The sequence below is a fragment of the Tyto alba genome, unplaced genomic scaffold (genome assembly GCF_018691265.1).
Source record: "Tyto alba isolate M040663 unplaced genomic scaffold, T.alba_DEE_v4.0 Super-Scaffold_7, whole genome shotgun sequence".
NCBI classification, from domain to species: domain Eukaryota; kingdom Metazoa; phylum Chordata; class Aves; order Strigiformes; family Tytonidae; genus Tyto; species Tyto alba.
The window spans coordinates 38,125,914-38,148,061 of NW_024881328.1; the positions used below are offsets into that span (position 1 = coordinate 38,125,914).

At 42.2% G+C, this 22,148-nt stretch overlaps 1 protein-coding gene across 14 annotated transcripts in view; it reads left to right on the forward strand.

Annotated features, from left to right (window-relative positions):
• UNC80 (unc-80 homolog, NALCN channel complex subunit) overlaps positions 1-22,148 on the forward strand; it is a 135,058-nt gene that overhangs the window by 67,072 nt on the left and 45,838 nt on the right. For 8 of the 14 annotated variants that reach the window (XM_033008950.2, XM_042783868.1, XM_042783867.1 and 5 more), the window contains exons 27-42: positions 295-498; positions 2,008-2,108; positions 5,132-5,329; positions 7,406-7,513; positions 8,241-8,379; positions 11,736-11,917; positions 12,286-12,417; positions 12,946-13,132; positions 14,131-14,262; positions 14,787-14,930; positions 16,355-16,455; positions 17,870-17,956; positions 18,751-18,934; positions 19,608-19,702; positions 20,631-20,720; positions 21,119-21,220. In XM_033008950.2, the coding sequence (XP_032864841.2) occupies positions 295-498; positions 2,008-2,108; positions 5,132-5,329; positions 7,406-7,513; positions 8,241-8,379; positions 11,736-11,917; positions 12,286-12,417; positions 12,946-13,132; positions 14,131-14,262; positions 14,787-14,930; positions 16,355-16,455; positions 17,870-17,956; positions 18,751-18,934; positions 19,608-19,702; positions 20,631-20,720; positions 21,119-21,220 (2,186 nt within the window). The remainder of the gene's footprint in view (positions 1-294; positions 499-2,007; positions 2,109-5,131; positions 5,330-7,405; positions 7,514-8,240; positions 8,380-11,735; positions 11,918-12,285; positions 12,418-12,945; positions 13,133-14,130; positions 14,263-14,786; positions 14,931-16,354; positions 16,456-17,869; positions 17,957-18,750; positions 18,935-19,607; positions 19,703-20,630; positions 20,721-21,118; positions 21,221-22,148) is intronic. The other 6 variants (XM_042783870.1, XM_033008964.2, XM_033008965.2 and 3 more) reach the window with 3 other exon arrangements.

The window sequence follows — 22,148 nt, forward strand, 5'->3', positions numbered from 1 at the left end:
TTGAACAAGGGCTAATTCCAAATACAGACAAGGCCTGAGGTGATGTACCAGGTCTCCAGGAAATGAGGCGCTGAACACATTTCTGCAAAGCATCTTTACTGCCTGATTGACAGAGCTGCATTGGCGGTGGCTTTGGAGGGAGCCTCTGGCCCCACATTCCTTGGTAGAAGTAAAGACGCTGCAATACAGGCTGGCAGCAAAGGGTCGGGAGGGAGGGGAGGGCCAGGATATCTTTCTTTTTTAAATGGGGAAAAATTAAGGGGAAAAAAGTCCTCTTTTATTCTTTTAATACAGTTCCCAGCAGGAAGATCAGGATAGGAGGCTCCCGCTTGCTCCAGATTAAAGGAACCCGCAGTTTCCGGGTGAAGAAGGGGGGTTCCCTTTCCAGCATTCGCCGGGCCGGCAGCCTAAAGAGCACCAAGTTATCACGGCAGGACTCAGAGTCTGAGAATGAGGAGCTGCAGCTGTCCCACAGCAGGGACACTGTCACTGATATAGGTAACTTAGACGAGTGGGTGGAAAGGGAGGGGACAATAGGCAGGACCTAAACTCTTGATGTGATTGCAGCAGAGCTAGAAATGACAAGAGACCCCCACCCCAGCAGGCTAGGAAAAACCTAGAGTCCTCTTCAGGGACTGCCTGAACAAGGGCCTGGGAGGAACATGGTTCAAATCCGGGTGCAGCCTCGGCTCCGTGCACAGGTTGTCAATTCAGAGCTCCGTGTTAGAGCATGAACTCTTGGAATGCTGGTGCTTGCCAGCCAAACGCATGCTGTCTTTAGGGGAGCACATGCATGTGTGTATGTGCACATACACACACCCCTAAATCATATGGTATAATGAATACATAAGGTCATACACATATATGGTATTTTATTGTCCATAGTAACAGATAGGAGATATATATATATATACAGACATGCACTTCATATTCTATGTAGGATATGATGTCATAGGCATGTCATATGACATGTAATATATATATTCCTATATGTAGAACATATCATGTACATACTACATACTATATTTCTACATATTGGCATATACATATATTTTTACAGTTTGCAGATGCCTTCCTTAGTCTTCAAAAGATGGATCACCATGTATTTATCTTATGGAAAACAAATGTGCATCCTGACACAAGAAATCTCCATCACAGTTGAACTAAAGGGGTTCCCTCTGCTAGGGGTGTTAACCAAAATCTATGATTTGGATACATTTGGAGCTGAAATAACCTCCCAGGCTTAATGGTCATTTTTATGTTGCCCAAAAGATGCTTCAGTAGGTGAACAAGGACAGTGGGATTGCCCATTCTGTAGACTTCAGCAAGTCACAGTCCACCTAATGAGGAGAAAGAAAGGATTAACCAGAATTCATCCCCAGCCATCACTTAACAGCATTAATGTTAGTTTTATATGAGGCCTATGGGTTATTAAATGGCTAGAGGAAACAGGGATCAATGAAGTTCCCCAAGGAGTATCTCCCTTGACTGAGTTCTTTAGAACTAGTGTGCTAGGATAAGGATTTTTTTCCCCTTTCATCCCCATGACATTAGCAGTTTCCACGGGCAATTCGCAGTGACTTTGCCCACTGGCATTTCCAGTTGGAATGCACTCTGGTTGGATTTTTGTTGACATTTTTAACCACAGAGCCCAGTCAATGCAGATCACTAAACCAACCATTTGCAGCATCTGAATGGTGCAAAGAATTTGTTTCTGTTTTTTGTTTACCTTCTCCCCTTCCATTAAAGAAAAAAGCGGGGAGGGAGCAGTGTTTGCTACTGATGAGATGGCCTGTGAGACAAGTCTAAATGGTTCTTGTAATTGTCAAGCCAGCATGACACAAGGATTGGGGAGGGGTGTCCAAACACAGTCTTTCCAGTGTGGCATATTCTGTGTACTCTGGTCTGTTCCCACAAGGCTGGCCTGGCTTACAAGTGCTGTCCCTAGTCTTAAAGCACATAGGGAGCAATAAAAACAACCACCTTTTGGGTATTTTTCTTTTGAAGAAGGGAGCCCTTGGAGCGCGAGTGAACCTAGCATTGAGCCCGAGGTGTTGAGCAACACAGGCACGGAGGAGAACTATCATCGCAACATGTCATGGCTGCATGTAAGTATGAGTCGCCGGCAGCGCTCACAAGGATGGCATTTTCAGTAGGAAAGCCTCTATGAGGGCAATAACCAGGTCACAGTCTGTGCTTTTTCCATGTAGCATCAAGGATCTCAAGTGTAAGTAAGCTGTGACCTTTGGAAATTGTCTGATTGCCATTTCTAAAATGGACTAAAACCAGAAAGTTTTTGTCTTGCTCCCCCTGTCTGTTTCATATACTTAGTTTGTAAGGGAAAAGGGACTATTTCTCTGGGCATGCAGGGACAGCCATGCTACCTCAGCTGAAAAATCGGTTGGGTCAGTATCTTATCTCAGTTATCCATTAGCTCAGTATCTTACATGTCTAGCAGGGAGTAGTTCAGGAAGAGTAACAGAATGGGTAACAGTGTGAGCTGGGCTCCCAGCTTCTGGGAGACAGCATTTAGAAGCTACTTGAGCTGGAGGTCCTGTTGCGACTACTGTGTTTACTAACAGTAGATTTTTCCTAGGAAGTTTTTCCAACTCCTTTTTGAGCCAATTTATATATTTTTGTCTCCATTAACTCTATGGCAATGAGCTTAATTACGCACATTGTGGGGGAAAAAAACCCTTACTTTTAGAACATTAATGCCATTAGATGCATTCTGTCTCAATGTCTAACCCAACAGGGCCTTGTATAGTTTTGACTATCCAACAGATGGGGAGTGCAAATGTGGTATGGTCATGCAAGGCCTAAGACATCCATTTTGGTGATCTCTGTACCCATGATTTAGACATGCCAAAAGTCAGTTGGGCAAATCTACACAGTTCAATCCACTGGTACCCAAGGACTGTAGACCTCTACCTCTGTTCCCTTATGATACGCTGTGATGGTGCAGTACAGTCAGCATGTCCTTGTGCACATGCTTTGCAGGAAAGTTGGCCTGACTCCCTTTGCACAGATTGATTGTATCCTGCACGTGTGTATGAGGACAGATGCCTTTTGACTTCTGAGTTGCCTTTGGGAAAGATGACTGCCAATAATGAGATGATACCTCCCTCTTTCCCCCAAGAATTTCACACAGTCTGCTCTCAACTGCGCCATTCCTATGGGTTTTGGGCAAGAACAAGCTTAATCGGATACTGTGATGCAAAAGTAGTTCTTGATAGTTGTCTTTTTTTCGAAGACGGTGGCAGGGCAGGGAACTGGAATGTCATGTATTCCAAGGTAGTACCTCAGTCCCTGAAATACCCTGCTTCTCTGTCAGTGTTCTAATGCTCTTGGTAATGATTGCACCTCATCTGGAAATTCCTGTATACTAAACTGAGTATGTTAGACATGAGAGCATATACTAGGCAATGAATTGCTAGAGGATAAAGAAGGCATCTCTGTAGCTAGCTGCTTAGGATAAATCATGGTGCCTTTGGTCAGTGTGGGAGGATGCATGGACTCATAAATATGGGGCATAAACTGAAGGGAATTTGAGATGTTTGTCTCACTTTACATGTGATTAGTCTGCATAGGAGAAAGGAAGATTTGAAAAATCACCTGTTCCAGTTAATGCCACGCAAGTACCGATACCGCATGAGAACTTTCTCTTTGTTTGTTGGAAAGAAGGTGTGGGTGGATGATCACTAAAACTACAGGCAAAACAGAAAACCTGCTTTACTTAATGGTCATGAGCAAACCACTCAAAAGGATCACCAGTTCCAGTTGCTTCTGTGCATGCACCAGCATTTCCTTTCCTGTCCTTTACGGCAGCTCAGAGTGTGATGTCCTCACTCTATGTCAGTGTACCATAACTATAAGTTATAACAGTGGGCCAGAGGCTGAGTGGAGGCTATATGATGCTGATCAGATTTATACTATTTGCACATTGTTACACTAGTGGCTTGAGTTATTTCTGCTTGACCCTAAAATAATATGAAGCCAGAACAGGCAGGCAAAGACACAAATCCCACATAGACAGCACAAATTTGTTTTAAATTAAGTTCCTGACTTTATAGAAGCTTGAATGTTTGATGGTTGAGAGTCATGTGGCTGCCTTACTCTAGAGAGCCACCAGACTGCAGCTGCACATACCATAAATGGATGGAAAAGGTGGGATAACTTTTCTGGTAGTTCTGGGTGTTTCTGCACTAGGTTGTGGGATGAAGAAAAAGATGCATAAAGACCAGTTATGACCTACAGTGTGAATGGCTTGGGGATGCCTGTGTGTTCCTCAGAGCGCTACTGGCTTTGTGTGTAACATGAAGACCAACGTGCAAAGGGTTGCTGGACTGAGCTTTGCTCCTCTGGGAAGAAACCCTCCGAGTTACACCAGAAAGCTGCCACTGAAGTGTAGACTTACCCAAGGCTGTCTTTATTTCATTAGTTAGGAACTAATAGCAGTGTTGCTGCAGGAAAGTGGGGCTCAGAATAGCTAAATGCCTAAATATTTACTCTCTTTCTTAGATGGGCTTTAGAGCTTCTTGCTGCCATATGGCAACACCACTAGAAATAGTAACTGAGCCAGCTAACATAAAGCCAGGCTGGATGGGCCTACCCAAGCACAGTGAGGGAAGCATATGCAGAACAACTGGCACAGCTTATTCCTACTTGAGAGCATACTGAGACATTTCCTTTCACATTCCCTGAAGGAAACTAACCCCTGAACCTGGTGGGTTTGCAGCTTTAATGATGATTGAGTAGTTGACAATTTTCAGTCTAAGCCCCCACCTCAGAGTGGCGGTACAACAGCTTTTCTGCAAACTGAGAGAATACTGTTTTCCTCAGCCTTAATCTTGCCACTAGCCAAACAAACACATCTACAGCAGCTCTGTCTCTTTGTCTGCTCTGTTAACACTAATATTTCTTTAGCCATGCCTAGCTAGTTTGTGAACCACTTGTAAGTCTGGAGCTCTGCACAGACACGCATACCTTATCAAAAAGTTGTGATAAGCTTCATGCCTCCCCAGCTAGGCTGTGGAAGTTAGCTTGACTGTCTGCATCACTGGCTGCCCTATGCAGTTCTCTGTGTAACTCCCTTCTCTATCGGTAACTGTTCTCTTTTTTTACTTTCAAGGTTATGATCCTGTTATGCAACCAGCAAAGTTTCATATGCACCCACATTGACTACTGTCACCCACACTGCTACCTCCATCACAGCCGGTCCTGTGCTCGCCTTGTCCGGGCCATCAAACTCCTGTATGGAGACACAGTGGACTCTCTGCGAGAAAATAGTGGATTGAACAGTGTGGCAAGAGGCAAAAAACAAAAGGAAGTGAGTAGATGGAAAAAGCAGACTGTTTGCGGGTTTGTCTGGGCAGGTCATAATTGCCTTCAAAGACTGCATAATGTATTCAAACAGGTCTTCATGACAAAATGAACACAGTCCTTCCTAAATACAACTTTTCTGTAAAGATATCCCAATTAAGTCATTTAGCATTATGGAAGAAACAGAATTTGTATTGACTGGGAAGAATCTTAGTTGCTGTTAAGGTCGTTTAAAAGCTTATAAGCTGAATTGAATTTTAATGTTCTTTTATGGCCTCTACTTATCATCCCCTGGAGTCCAGTCTCTTTTTTCATGTCTCTTCTCATCTGTTAATAAGAATCACCTTGAAATTCATATAAAATCTTGCACAATTTCTTTCTTTTAGGTCTGAGCTCTTAGAGCTGTTCCAAGAATTATATACCTTAGTCTTTAATATTACAGTCTCTTTAGTGACATTTTAATGACCTGTTCAGCGGGATATTCAAACAAGATTGTGCTCTTTTAGCTGTATAAGTGGTGCCTTTAACTTCAGTGAAAAGACATTTCTTCTTTCAGTAAAGTGCCCACCCAAGTACCGAGTCATATCAACTGTTGATTAACACTTTCACATTCCTGTCCACAACAGACAGACTACAGTTACTCCGAATACTTGTAATGGTAGAGTCATTCAACTACTTTGCAGTAACATAAACAAAAGCGTTCACGAAACTGTCACAAAGATTTCAGTTGGGTAAAGAGGCTATCATCCCTGCAAATGAAAAATGAAGGAGTAGGAGACAAGTTCATAATGTTTCTTCATCAACCAGCAGATTGTTTGTTTCCTGTCAAATAAGAAAATCAAAGGTTATTTGTATGGAACAAAGCACAGAGCAGATGAAACAACAGTTAGTGTTTCTGCTTTCCTGGAAACTGTAACCCCCCACATATTTTGTCTAGCACAGAAAAGCAGTGCATCAGTTATTTAGGAAGAGAGGCAGTCATTTCCTCTACAGAAGGCAGGCTTGAGATGAGCGGCTGGCAGTGTTCATGAAAGGTAGCAAATGAGCACAGTGCTTTTCTGTGTGTTGTTTCATCTCAAACTTTGAATTGCAAGGCAAAGTGATACACATTTCATCATCCATCAAACTATCAAAGCCTTTAAGAAACAGTAAGGAAAAAAGAGATTGGGGGATAGTAAGCCCTACAAACACATGGACCGTGTTTGTAGAGACCTCACTGCAGGAGAGCAGTTGATAACTTTTGAATTTTATGTAGACTTTTCATCCTGGTTCCTCATGCTCTGGTATTCTCCAAGTGTTGGCATTCTCTGATGGCATGGGCACCATTTCCACATTTATCTGGGTTCCAGAGGAACTTCTTTTACTCTCAGAGCTTGCAGAATGAAAGGCTGGAGGTAGCTGCAATATTGAGACCTGGCTATGTGCTCCATGGGCTTGTAAGCTCTCTGATAAACAAGAACACCTGTGTTAATCAGTGAGCTACTAGCTTGAGGAGAGGAGTCTGTGGCAACCCAGCATTCTGGGAAAAGACCCTGGTATTGTGAATAATGGACATAAAAAGGACTTGTCATTATCACTGTCATTGGCAATCTGATAGGGACAACTCTCAGGCAGGCATGAACTCAAGTCCTGAAATGTGTTGTCACTTACTCTTTTTGAGGTAGAAGATAAATGTAGATGAGAGGAATCATTCTTGTACACACTAAACGCTTCCGTTGGTAAGTTTTTAGAGGGAAGCTGTAGACTTTTTACGTCTAAGCTGCTTAAAGTACTGTTCTGAAATACCTGGGTGTACCACCTCTCAAGATTACACAGAGCACATTCACATTCCTCATTTGGTTTACTGGCTTCTGCCTTAAGTTTTTATTAGAAAAAGCCTTGTTAAAAAGAGAAGAAAATTGGATGAGATGTCATCTCATTGATACTAGGCCTGTTGCCAGCACAGGAGGAGGCTTTGTGCTACACCCCTGGTACTAGATGGCTTCTGGTGTATGGAAATTCCTGTTGCATATAATCTCCTCTCTTTCTGCACTTTGAGAAATTGAGATGTGAACTCCACTTTCTTTTTTTTTTTTCCTTCCAGTGCTCAGACAAGTCATGTTTGAGAACTCCTTCTCTAAAAAAGAGAGTGATTGATATCAACTTGGAAGGGAAGAAGGACTCTGGAATGCTAAAATACATCAGGCACCAGGTACTGACTAAGCCATATGCTAGTTAGTGAGGCTGGTACATAGATGTCAGGTTAGACTGCAACAAGAAGGAAACTGTATGGATCTCTAAGCCCATGTGAGGAATTGTTCCTCAATATCAGTCAGTTCAGCCCTGCATGTTTTCCCTAGCTGAGTAAGACTAAATTTAAGACTCTTAAGGTTACCCCATCAAAGAATGTTTTAAACATGCAGCTCCATTAAATTGCAGCCTGCATCTCTGGCTTCCCAGAGGAACGCATACATCAAATCTGGGGATACAAAAATAAATAAAAATTAAATCCACAAATGTGTTTAAATACAACCTGTCAATTTCCAGCAACAGTTTTCTTTGTTCTTTCTTGCTCAGTGTTCCTGAAGAAGCAACAGGCTCTTTACAGGCCTGTTCTTGGCAGTCTGTGAAGTTTTCATGGATCTGTATCACTGTTCCTGCACTGCCTTGGGAGAGTTTGGCTTTCCTATTGTCCTCTTTATCAGTGTTTTGATGACATGAGTGACTAGCAAAAGAGACAAGGAACTAGCTTACAAGCACTGCTCCTTCGTTGTAGGCTGAAAGCAACATTGGTGTCTATGGGGCATTATCTGAAATGGCTGAAACTAGAGGTTATCTATAGGTAATCTGCAGACTGGAACTGGTGTATAATTACTGTGTTGTTCACTGTGGATAGTTTGCACAGCTCAGCTATAAGGCATGGCTTGTTTTTTTTGCAGGTAATGAGCCTCTCCCCTGCACCTTTGTCACTGCTAATCAAGGCAGCTCCTATCCTCACAGAAGAGATGTATGGGGACATCCAGCCAGCAGCATGGGAGCTCCTGCTCAGTGTGGATGAGCACATGGCTGGAGCAGCAGGTGAGAGAAAAAAACACTTAGTACGACTACCCTAGCTGCACAAGTCACAGTAGATCACAGGGCTTTGCAAGACAGCTTTGTAGTGGAGGAGTCTGAATGCCACCAAGGGTTTCTTGGGGAATATTTGGTTTTCATAGACCTTCATGTATTTTTGTGCTCTATACAAAAGAGGTGGTCGGAAGGATCGGGAAGTCAGTCTCTCAAACCTTGATTGTGGATGATCAGAGAACATAAAAATTAATATTTGTGTTTAGCTGCATTTCTAGTCAGAGAAAAGGCAGTAATGTAATCTGTCCAGAGTTTAGTGAAGTATTTTGTATGTTGTCTCGTGGAAATTGTTAGTACCAGTTGAGGGCTGATATAAAAACTAAGAAAGAGAATGAGTGTGGAACTGTCATAGCTCCTCTGTTGCACTGAAAGGAAAACTCATGTTGCATGGAGACAGCAGCATTGCTTAATAAGTAATCTTATGGTATGGTATTTATCTAGATTTTCCATTTCCACTTGGTATTAAATTGTGCAGATGACATTTGCTGATGACACATAGTTGAGAGGCATCTTTAAGACAGAAGAAGATTAGAACATCAGATACCTGTGAGACTGTTATCTTGAAAAAGAAATTCCAGACATGGGATGAAATTTCTTATTACTAAGTGTAAGATTATGTCCTTGCAAACTAATGAGAAGAATTTTTCTGTTATGAGCTTGGATTTTCTCCCATGGAACTGATATAGGTTCAGAGTATATCACTTGGCCAGATGATGACTGACTTAATGAGCAGAATTCAGCTGTGGAAACAATAAACACAGTCGGGCTGAGTCAGAAGAGGTACTTCATTAGAGATTCAAAGTATTAATGTTGTTGTAAAGCACATTGTACAATTAGCTAGAACACAGCACTTTTATGCACAATTCCAGTCACTGAAGAAAGAGACGCTGACTTGGGACAGGTACAGTGAAAGACTGTTAGGACAGGAGGAATAACAAAGGGCCTATATGATGAGGATATTTATTTAATGGATTCGGATGAAGACTGAGAGGGGATGCTGTTGCTCTCCATAGATACAGCAAACCAGGCATGGAGGAAGAATTATTTAAGCCATGGTAGCATAAAAATGAGTATGAACTTCTTATGACCTCTTTCATCTGGAAAACAGAAGATTTCTAACCACCCGAAAATAGAGAAAATGCACTTAGCTTTAAGAGTTTGTGAAAAGGATTTGATCATGTGACTCAGGAGGTCCTTTCTAGTCTTATCGTCCTGTCCAAACAGTCATAGCCAGTGTGTGCTAATGCCAGATGTTGAGAAATCATGATCCTCAACCCTAGAAACTCTGAACATTCCTCACATACAGTATGCAGATTGCTTAAATAAAGCATAAATTAAAGCAGTCAAATTTGTTTGTAAGTCAGTCTCCCACAACTTCCAAATTCTACCTTTCTCCTCCCCCAGCACCCAAGGAAATGGCTTAAAAATTTCCATCTTCCCCAGATTTGCACACCTAAGGGAGTCATCACAGGTATTCTTACACCGAAGATTAAATTACAGACATTTTTCTCAAAAGCTGCTAACAACTCAAGAGTTTTGAAGTGCTTCTCAGATATTGCTCCCTTTTTTGTCACATTCCAATCTAGTTTACCAGTCCTTTGTTTTCCACAGCTTGCAATGAATACTGCCCTGAAGTTTGACTCCATGTCTCATGTTCTTCATGCTTCTCTCACTTTCTATCTGCTCCACCAGTGCACAGAGCACTTCTTCAGCCCACAGGTCTTCTCTGTGTTCTCCCCTTTACCTTTTCATTTACCAGGCCAAATGTGCAGACGGGAAGGGAAAGGAGCTGCCTGATAGTGTACTGATTTCTCCCCTTCAAGTCCCCTTCTGGGAGAATAATTTTGGATACACTTTCTCCCTTATCAAAAACTTACCATGCCTCACAGGGAAGGGAACAGAGCTTTGCTGCTCTTCCTGAGGAGTGCTATCTGTCTGCTCCTCCAAAACAGCCTCTATAATACATCTTCCTCTTTCTCCCCTTCATGAAGGAAGGATTAATATCCAACGAGGACCTGTAGTACCTTTTTTTTAGTAGCGAGTTATTTCAGCCCAAGCATAAATTACATTCATCAAGGTCAAACCCTGAAAACTCATAATGTTGCTATCCACAAGCTGGATAAAAAGATGTGTTAGTGTACAACAGCACCATCTACTGACCTCTTCCAAGGCTGTATTTCTCTTTTTGGATACTTCAGTAGGAGCTCACACTTTTAAATCAGTCCTACTAAGACTTGACGTAGTAACGTTGAAAAGACAAAAGAGTAGAAAGTTCTCTGAGCTGGTGAAACAGGAAGGTCCCTACATATTTGGAACAGAAACGGGTGCCATTGTAGTGCAAGGCAGGAGCTAGGCAGTCACAGAGCAGCCTTGTTTTTCTGCAGTGTTCAGATTGTCTCCCATCAGCACAGCTCTTGTGACTGGCACCTTCTGAACAAGTGTTGCAGCAAACATGATGGCAAATGTCCTCTTTCTGTTGTGAAGGAACACCCAACCAAATCTAGAGAAATTGTCTCCAGTGATGTGTGGTGAGCTACTGGTCAAAGAAGCCACGGACACTCTGACAACCCCTGAACTCCCACAGCAACACTGTTCCCTCTGCCTTTGTTTCCTAACCAGTGCCCCTCAGACACCCATCTAAATTAAATGGCCTCCACCAGTCTGGAGTTTGACTATGTCTGTTAAAATTCAAATGTGCTCCATTGAGCCAGCTCAGCTCCTATTTTGCTGTTTTCCATTGTGATCTGGTCCTTTGTCTCGCAATTCATAGCAACTGTTTTTTCTTGGAGGCAGATTGTGACCACTGCATGGGGCCCATTTAACTAAGAACCCTTTTTTTTTGTTTTATCCATGAAAATAGACAGGTAAGACCTCTGCTGGGGCACTGCCCCCTGCTCTGAGGGGAAGGCATGCTTCTGTTAAACTAGCCTTTATTAATCATCACAGAAGTCACTTGGAAGCGAAATCAAACTCAATTAGTCCTGCTACTTCAAGAGAAGCTGCTTCTTTTAAACCAGTCATGATGGATTTTTAGTGAGAAGAGCAAAGTGGTATTTTATTTTAAAAGCAGGTTTTCCAGAAGGTTTTACAAGCTTCACACATAATGCTGTGTGGCTCCAAAAGGTGGAATCACACGTGCTTGGTTTCATGAAGCAGTACAATTTTTGCTAGGTCTGGTAGACTGCTGATCTCATTTCTAGAGCCAAGATTAGATTTCTTTTTGTGGGGGTTTGTACAGCTGCATTTTTTCTCTGCCAAATAAACACATTAATAAGGCAAACAGATGATCAGATGTTCTCTCCCTGCAGCTGCCATGTTCCTGCTGTGTGCGGTGAAAGTGCCAGAGGCTGTTTCTGACATGCTGATGTCCGAATTTCATCACCCGGAGACAGTGCAAAGACTGAATGCCATTCTCAAATTTCACACACTCTGGAGGTTTAGGTATCAAGTCTGGCCAAGGATGGAAGAGGGAGCACAGCAGATCTTTAAGGTAGATAAGACACGTGAAACACAGTGTTGCCATTTACAGCTTGCTTTGTGGGATAGATGTGTAATGGCATGCTGTGGTGAAGTTGCCTGAAAATCTGTTTAGAGAAAAAAAGTGTTTGTGTAAGTCACACTAGTGGGGGATTCCAGTATAAAATGAGGAGAGTATAATGGGGACACGTGTCAGGAAAAACATCAGAGAAAGAAAGAAAGAAATGTGTCATACATGGTATTACATTGCAGTGAGATGTACAGTTGAGAAAAATGTGCAGAGGTAATTAATGTCTTGGGTACTCGTGCTCATGTTTAATTAGCAGTACTGACATTAATAATAGTTTGCTGTAACAAAATGTCGTTCATGTTTTTGTTTAGATTCCTCCTCCAAGTATAAACTTCACTCTGCCTTCTCCTGTCCTGGGGATGCCATCTGTGCCAATGTTTGATCCCCCCTGGGTCCCTCAGTGCAGCGGGAGTGTGCAAGATCCTATAAACGAAGATCAGTCGGTAAGCAGACATCATGCGAGTAAGCACTGTTTTTCCTCTGTAGCTGCATGGGGGAAGTTAAGCCAAAAGATCTGGACTAAACTCTGAATTTTCTTGTCTTCCTCAACTGGGAAAAATCTAGTACGTGGTCAATGTAGGGCACACAGAATTTTCTACATGGGCATAAGGCTTTTCTGTTTGTTCACTGGGGTACTGTACTGCATATCATATCGCTGTGAGAGACAGGAACTCAGCTCTTAAGAGCACACAGCTGTTCTTTCCAAGAGATTAGTTCACTTGAACTGCCTGACAGACCATTTTCTCTGCACTAGTTCATGTGGTGTCTCTTGGGTCAAGTCTGCACCAGGGCTTATTGTAGACATAGCTCCAAGAGGAGTCTCCCGGTGAATCTATTCAGCTAGCACTAGTCTGATTTGTATTTAGAAACTGAGTTGCTGAATGTCACTGAGGTCTCTGGCAGAAAATGCAGGATGTGTGCATCTGAACTAACAGCTTCAGGCTGTGTTTCTTCTCTTTTCTTCTTGACAGAAGTCATTTTCAGCCAGAGCCGTGTCGCGTTCCCATCAGCGAGCAGAGCACATCCTGAAGAACCTGCAGCAGGAGGAAGAGAAGAAACGCTTGGGCCGGGAAGCCAGTCTCATCACTGCCATCCCCATCACTCAGGAGGCCTGCTATGAGCCAACCTGCACACCAAGCTCAGAGCAAGAAGAAGAAGGTGTGCTCCAGGGCCAGGAACTGCATTCCAGGAACCTGAGAGCACCTGGCACCAACACAGGGCACTGCTTAGGGGTGTGATGTCCAGGAACGTTGATTGTTAGTGTTAGGAAAGTCACAAACATATCTGTTTGTTGAAGAGTTCAAGTCATTGAGAAAAAGTGTAATTAAAAGTTAGTACAAGAAAAACACAAAACCTTGGATGTATTGGGTTCTCACTCCGTGACCTGAAGTCCTGCATCCCTCTCCCTGCAGCTTCAGTGGAATTTGCCAACATTTGCTCCCAGCATTCTGCAGGATTTAACACAATGAGAATATTCAACATTAGGAATGAAATTTGTCTGTCTTAACTTTAACCCTTTAATAATTAAAGGGTGTAAGGAATCACCCTTTGGCAGTAAATGTCTTAAGTCACATAGCTGACGATAGGCTGAATTGCCCCTGGGGTTTTCTATCTTTATAGTGACTGGTGGCGGAGCCTAGATGAGTTAACCTAGATGAGCTTAACCTCACTACCAAACTTTCAGACAGCCAAAGTTACATGACATGAGTCATGAAGAACTTAGTCTTTGGGTGATGATTTTCATAGGTCCAGGCTAATAGCGCACAAAAATTTCATTAAAGGCATTCCAAGGTATGTGCCTTTAGGTGAGTACAGTGATGTTCAGGTCTAAACATACATTGGGAAATCTGCGAGCAGAAATCCCAATTCTTAGGAAAAACTAAGCACCAACAACCATGATGGTTAATCGGATGTAGATGAAGAGAAGTATTGAGCCAACTCAGTTACAGTGTGACTCACCAAAGCACTGAACACTTACAGAACAACACTCCGCTGGTTCCCGAACTACCTATCTGACATCTCTTCACAAATTTTTAAATTATGTCTTTTGAATGTTATAAAATTTGAATTGTCAATGTTGTAAATGCCATCCTTCAGAAAGTTCCCTAAAGTCTGTCAGTTGGATCTGTATTGACATTTCCTGTTCTCTTTGTCAGTAGAAGAAGTTGCCAACCTGGCCTCCCGCCGTCTCTCTGTGAGCCCTTCTTGCACCTCCAGTACATCTCATAGGAACTACTCTTTCCGTCGTGGCTCTGTCTGGTCGGTGAGGTCAGCGGTCAGTGCAGAAGGTGGGTTGACTTCACTTTGGAGTATCCTTTCCTAGGATTTCATTCACTGGAAGCCTTTCCTGTTGACCCATAAAGCTGGTGGCATTCCCTTTTGCTGAATGCATTCCCGAACTTGAGCCATTTTATAATAAATTACTACCCTGAATTGTTTTATTCACCCCTGCTGTCGCAGTGTCTTCCCTTACCTCTCATGTTTCATTTAGAGACTAGTGCCATGGAGAGTACTCGTATCTGAAAAATGGTAGTGAAGTGGGATTTCATAAAAAAGAAAGTGGGTTCTTTACAGGAAAAGAAATGTACATTGTAAAAATATATATTTACAATGAAAATTCTTGATCAAGAAGTTGGCTGAAGGCTCGAGTTTCTTCTTGGAGACAGCAGTAAACCTGCCATGCTGGCACAGTGATCAGACAGCCTATCATTTTGTTCTATTTGTACAGCACCTGACATGTTTATCTAACCTGCTTGGATAGTGCCACAGCTTATTCACTAACACTCACCTTCTACTCTTCTTAATGCTCCAGATGAAGAGCACACTACAGAGCATACTCCAAACCACCACGTGCCACAACCACCTCAAGCTGTGTTTCCAGCATGCATCTGTGCAGCAGTGCTCCCCATTGTCCATTTGATGGAAGACGGAGAAGTCCGGGAGGATGGAGTCGCTGGTACTGACCTATGTTAAACTATAAGGGATTCTTGCTCAAGGATGGCAGAATGTGCCAGCACTTTGAACAATGGCTTACATTTGTTAAGTGCCATAGCTAAAGTGAAAAAGGTGTAGCACAACCTTGTATTTGCTCATAGTTCCTGTTTCCTAGAACTACTATGTGCTATATATTGTTATGAGTATATATGTTTGTTTAAAAGTTAATGAATAATCTATTAAATCCTCACAGACTATTTGAAAGTAGATTCACAATAGAAATGTTATTTTGTAGGGGGTTTCCTTTTTTTTTCTCCATGATTTGTGTTTGGTTTTGAGGGTTTTTTGCTCTTTTGGGGCCCTGAAAAAAGCCCCCAATTCAAGAAAGATACTGAGAAGCTTAAAAGGGTCTAGTGGGAGGATACCAGGATGATAAGACACCTAAAACTGGTGTTTTATAAGGAGTGATTGCAGAAGCTAGGCTTGTTTGGTGTGAGAAAAGGGAAACAAAGAGTTAGAGGAACTCTAACTTAGAGGTTACAACTTGGGAAGTTCAGGTTAGAAATTCGGAAGGAACTTCATGACCAGGAGATTTGTGCAATTTCCATTGATTCTCCATTCACAGTGGTTATCAAGCCTTGGCTACTAAAAGCAATGGTTGACATAATGTGCTGTAGGTGACAGTCCTGCTCCAACCCAGGCTCGGACTAGAGACCTACAGAGGTCTATTCCCACCAACATTTCATTGATCCTATAACAAACAGAAATCCACCTATACACAGCTTGAATATTTTGACTGCGGTTTGTGATGTGTTTGTAAAGTAATACTGCATTTTTCTATATTTGTTTCTCTAAATTGTTTACAGATGGTGGACTGTTGCCCTTCCTTCCTTTCTCATCAATCATCACATCAGCTGATTGCACATTTAACTTTCTGTTACAGTTTGTATTCAGTTTTGGGTGGATGTAGTCAGCCATCTAAATAATGTATGTGTCATTTAGTGATCAGGAACCGAGTACTGAAAACAAAATAATGAATGATTCTCTATTGTTGTTAATCTTCACAGGATTGCAATTAATTACACTTTGGGGAGTTGATCATCAATGCAATTCCCTGCTGACTATCTAATACTGTTCACCAGTAACGGATAAAGTCAGCCAGTAAATCACTGTGAAATTGAACTTCTATGCGTGAGCAAAAAAGTACATGAATTTATGGTTTTTAATTGCCAGATTTGTTCATCTGGAGTTGCAAATAGTTATTTCTTTATTTTTTGTCTGACTGCGGAGGTGAAGGGTTTCCTGTCATATCACCTGTAGTTAGGGAAGGTTCAAATATTAGACCTGTCATTATATAGAAGGTTATGAATGTTCATGTCTAAGTGTACCAGTTCAAGGCTTTTCCAAGGGAAATGGTTCTGACCTTGATTTCTTTCTCTTTTACAGTAAGCGCTGTTGCTCAGCAGGTTCTGTGGAACTGCTTAATTGAAGACCCCTCTACAGTTCTGCGCCATTTCCTTGAGAAGCTCACAATCAGCAACCGGCAGGTAAATTCTTCCTCTCCCCAGTGGATGTACATATTGCACAGCTGCAAACAGAATCGCTCTGTGGGCATCACTGGAGAAGAACGTTTGCTATTATAATGCAGCTCAAAGTTTTTTGGGGCATAACATCACTTGGCTTCAATCTTTGTTCACTAACGTAGATGGGACAAAGCTGATTTACCACCACTAAGGATCTGACTTGCTGTCAGCCAAGTTTGAACAGCTGCTTAGTGAAGCCCAACCCTTTCTGTCTAGCATAGACAATATTGCCTCTACCCATGCCACTCTGTTCAGTTTTCTCTGAAAAAGAGGGTGGCATTGTCTCTCCCTGGCTTACTAGACTACTTTCTAGTGCCATGGCTAATCTTTATAGAAGAAAGGCATACTAGTTCTGACTGGGTGAAAGGCAGTGAGATTCTCCATACTGCTTTCTCAACTGCACACTTGGTGTATGATATCAATGATATCACTGTCCTCATCTTCCAAGCCACCACCTAAGAGCTGACTACAACCTTGAGAAAAGCCAGGAAAGGCTGCTTTTTGGTTCTTTAAGTAATCAAGTCTCAGTCGGCCTCACTATTCCTGAGATTTCTCAGCCATAGTCCCTAAAGCTTCTGTTCAAGTTCAGAGGGTCACTTCTGTTTGTTAAGTATCTTTGAGAAGGAAGCTATACACTGTCCAGCCTCAGAGGCCTCTGAGATATCTTAGACTGCTGTTTTACCATCTCTTCATAGGCCTACTACAACCATGAGTACAGAATGCAGAGAACAGATGTATTTTCTTGGAAGCTTTCAGCAGGATACATCAATGGCATGGGTTGCCCTATGCGCATTCATGTCCGTAACACTAGCTCAAATCTGCTGTGGGTTAAGAGGCTGAGGGCCATAGAAGAAATTTATGAGACAGACTGTCTGTCCTTAGCTGACAGTGAGATTCCTTCCCCTCTACAATCCCTTCCTCCAATAAGAAATGTATTAGTCTACATTTAAAGCAGGCAGCCTCTCAAGGAAGCAAGGTTAGGTTCTGCCCACACCTCCTACCCAGCAGCCACAGCTACTGAGTTGAGCTGAACTAGATTTCACAGATCATCTAGGTAGTCATTTGTTGTAAACCACACAGGGATTATCACAGGGAAAGGAGTGCAGAATCAGGATGCTACAGTCAGTACAAATTGCAATAGGAGGTATTAGCCTCTCTGAGATAAAAAATAAAGACATTGACCCGGGTGCTGTGCCCTGGGCCTTATTTGGGAAATGTGGGAGAAGTCACAAGCATGTAGTTCTACTTCATGCACCAAGAGACAGAGCTTAACAAGGGAATACAGAAAAATTGGAAGAAACAAAGCAAGAGAGGACAAAGGGGAGAAATCCAGTCTCTGTTCTGTGATGGAAAGAAAAAACATTTGCTCTTCTTCCAGGATGAGCTGATGTATATGTTAAGGAAGCTTTTGTTGAACATTGGAGACTTCCCTGCCCAGACATCTCATATCCTCTTTAACTACTTGGTGAGTAGCTTGTTGGTCCACTGTGCAGCCCAGAATCTCACCTCTTCCTGCATGTGTCCTAAAAAGTTAATGTCACAATCTGCAAGATAAATGCTCTTAACTTTTCCTATATAGCTCATGTCTGCTTCTGGCTGTGGGTGCGAGTCACCAGGCTTACACCCGCCTTTCAGTCCTTCTAGGGGGAGGAAAAGGAATGTTTAGCTTTTTATTAAATCCCTAAGCAACCTGTCAGGAATTTCTGAATTGAACCACGGACAGTTAGTTGTAGGCTAACAGAAGGATTCCAGCAGCAGAAACCTTTAATTATTTTACTTAATTTTGATTCAGAAAGCCCTCTTCTCTTGGACAGTCCTATTGGAGCAAATCTAGCAGCTTCTTTCAAGATTGTGGAAAATGCGTCTGCTGCAGTTAGGAGATGAAACAGAGATGATGTATGCTGCTCCAGGAGTCCTCTGTTGTTTGTGAGCTGTCTATGTGGCAGTACACCAGAGCAGAAGGTGTAGGAAGTCTCTTACTGCAGCAGTTCTCCTTTTTTCGCATCTACAATGGCTTTTAAGGCTGGGCTGCAACAGTACTTTTTGCCCCCAACCAACCCTCATCCTCTCTGGAAAAAAGAATAGTACAGGCAGACTGTTCTGTAGTACATATAAACTTTCAGGATGTAAGTTTAATGAGTTTATCCCTCTGAGTAAAGAAAAGTAGAAGAGTAATATTCTTGTTCTCTGTTTATACAATGCTCTGCACAGTTGAAAGAGTGTCTATAACTTGATGTTCCTCTTACTTATTACCTACAGGTAGGACTGATCATGTATTTTGTACGCACTCCATGTGAGTGGGGCATGGATGCCATTTCTGCCACACTTACCTTCCTTTGGGAAGTGGTAGGCTATGTAGAAGGACTCTTCTTCAAAGATCTCAAACAGACTATGAAGAAGGAACAATGTGAAGTGAAGCTGCTGGTGACTGCCTCAATGCCAGGTATAAGAAATGAGTCTTTAAGTCTCCCTCACTTCCAAGTTCATGACCCACTCTACCAAAAAGGAGATCCATCAGAACTGGATCAGAAAAAGATCTTCTACAAATGGCTGCATATTCTAAGACAGATTTCTTTCAGTTGAGGATTCAGTCAGTAAATTCCACCTCTAATTTCCTGAGATTCAGAAAGCTACTTTAAGAACTCTAAAAGAAGCAAACAAAAAGTGAATCACAACACTTTTCCACCCAGAGCTTTGTACCAGTTGGGCTGTGGAAGGTTGGCAGGATGATCATTGTGAGACTGTAGACTGTGATTTGATGCAACCTCTCATTTAAGTCTTGAGAGAGCCCAAGAAGAGCATGCTGTGAGCCTAGGCCGTCACGAGTCAAGCAAGAGATATCTTGCTGAAAAGCAGATTTGACTTTTTAGGTTTGTTCCTTCCTCAGAGTGACAGTTGCTGCTAAAGCCAGCTCATCCTTTAGGAACAGATCGATTTCTCATTAACTGTAGAAGTGTGAGACTATGCTAACACTACATAATGGATTCCAGACAGGACTGGCATTGTCTGTCTGCCCAGGAATGACTTTTAACTATCACTTTTCCTCCATGGGCAGTCTTCTGAGATTGAGTTAATTAAATAGGCCAGGGAGAATGCAACTGCTTTTCTTCCTTTAGGCACAAAAACCCTTGTTGTGCATGGACAGAATGAGTGTGACATCCCAACTCAGTTACCAGTCCACGAGGACACACAATTTGAGGCTCTTCTAAAGGTAGGAGTGAGTTTTTAAACTAAACAAACTACTTAATAGTACATTTACCTGCTGTACCTGTATGCCAGCAATACATTCTGCCTGATCAACCTGTTTCAGTGCTGGGGAGGGAAGTTTTGCTGACAGGTATTTCTGTCTCCCTCTGAGAGAGCTTGGTTGAAAGAAACAGGATCTCACATTAAAGGATAATAGAAATGCCCTGACCTCACAGATAGCCAAAACCCCTCAAATGCAACTATGTTTGAAGACACTGCAGCTTATTGGGTATTTGCTGTATACTACCCTTTGGATAAATACATAAATCATTTAAATGTTTCATTTTATCAACACTAAAGACAACAGAATGATCAAGACCAGAGTGGAAATGTGATGGTTCAGTAGCCACAATGGTATCTTGGGATCTAAGAGACATGAGGTCAGTTCCCCCTTCTGTCAAAGATTTCCTGGATGGCCTTAACTGAGCCAGATAGAAAACAGATTTGTAAAAGCCTTCAGTTTATCCAAATATGTTAAATTTTAATGGGAATCACACATCTCAGTGCTTTGAAGGATTGGAACTTCAGTGTCTCAGTACATCGCCTGTCACTAAAGCTTGATAAATACATAGTGTGGAAACTGAAGCTGCAATACCCATGTGACTCATGTAGCCAGACAAATATGTGCAATATGAAGACATCAAAATAAGTAACATCAGTTTTCAGGACTGTGATATCGGCACGCCTTGATTATCACAAATGTATTCATGTACTTTATCATTAAAAAAAAAAAAAAACAAATAAAGAATTAATGCCAAAACAGTGTACCAGCCTGACTGAGGCATGCAGGTTTGTGCCTTTATGCATTATTAGCTAGATGTTCTTTTGGATGTTGTGGTCTTTGTATAAGACAGCTAATAGGTAACAGGATCTTTTTCTTTCTTCCTTTTCAGGAGTGTTTGGAGTTTTTTAACATACCTGAAACACAGTCTTCTCATTACTTTTTAATGGATAAGCGATGGAACCTTATTCATTACAACAAGGTAGGGCAAAGGTCAGGTCCAGATGTCTTTGTTCTTTCCATCTAGTCCCTTTTTAAGCATCAGGGTTATCCAAGGGAGAACAAGTAGCCCATAAATAGACAGAATTCTGTCCTGTGGGCACCACATCTTGGGTGTTCAGTTGTGTGTGGTGAAAGATTGGAGTTTGACAGAAGAGGGAAGGCAGAAGTGGAGTCCATTGCTCTTAAGTCATTAATGCCTAGGTTGCCTAGAAAAGAGCAAATTTCTCTTCTGTTTATGCTCTTCTATGATGCCTGACACTGTCTGAAAGCCCCTACCCAAAAGCTTCAGAAAAGGCTAAAAAGCCTTTATTCAGTTGTGTTGAGTGATGCTGTTAAGATTACATTTGTTTAAAATACACTTATTTCCTTTCCTGGCAGACCTACGTCCGTGACATTTATCCTTTCCGGAGGTCAGTTTCTCCTCAGCTCAACCTGGTGCAGATGCATCCAGAAAAGGGTCAAGAGCTCATTCAGAAGCAGGTATCGTACTGTCACCAAACACCTCTGCCCAGAAACAAACCCTGCAAATAAACCTTTCTTTTCCCTTTAAAGGCCTTCACTCATGCTGCATGCAAATAGAGAGCTTTGCTGGAGAAGCAGCAATTGGCATGAAATCTGCCCTGGTGCCTTTGGACAGGTGTATAGTATTTTAAGAAGAGTCAGAGAATGCAATGTGAATTCCCTCCCACTCTCTCCAGCCAGCTTCTTTTAGGCAGATCATTTTGCATTCTTCTACACTTAGCCAGAAGAGCTTCAGCTGCCTCAGCTTCAGAAGTTACTTACTCCTCTCTTTAACATGACATCTGGCTGTGGAGCAGGAATTATCTGTTCTACCTTCCTCTCCATCCTCTCACTGTAGATAATGTTACCGGCCTCTTCCTTGTCCTGCTATCAGATGCTGGTCTTTTACCATAGCTACTCCCAGAGGCACGGCAGTAGCAGTTGTTTCTGTCAGGGGAATGTCTGCCCTCAGAAGAGCATTGTGCTTCCTGTCTTCTAGCCTTGTGACCTGATAATCTGTCTGATCCTGCTAATGTTCTGTAGCTCCCAGGAGCTATCCCTTAAGGACTAAACCCTAACTAGAGTGGCAGGGCTGTGCCTTTAATGTGCTGCAAACCCCTGTAAGTATCATTTCTTTAGACAGTAAGAAAATGGTATTGAGCTCACTCTACCTGTAGAAGCTGCATGCTGCTTTTCCACAAAAAAAAAAAGTTGTCTCAGTAGCACAGAGTTGAGTGTTTAGGGAAAAGTTGCTCTAGCAGTATCTGCAAAGGATGATAGTAAGCAGGAGATAGAAAAGTGGTAGGGGAGAAATGTGGTTAAACAGTAAGAGTTTGCTATTAACAGTTGTATTCTTCTAGCCAAAAACCAGCTACTGTAGTTGTGTCTCTAAAAACATGAGTACAGG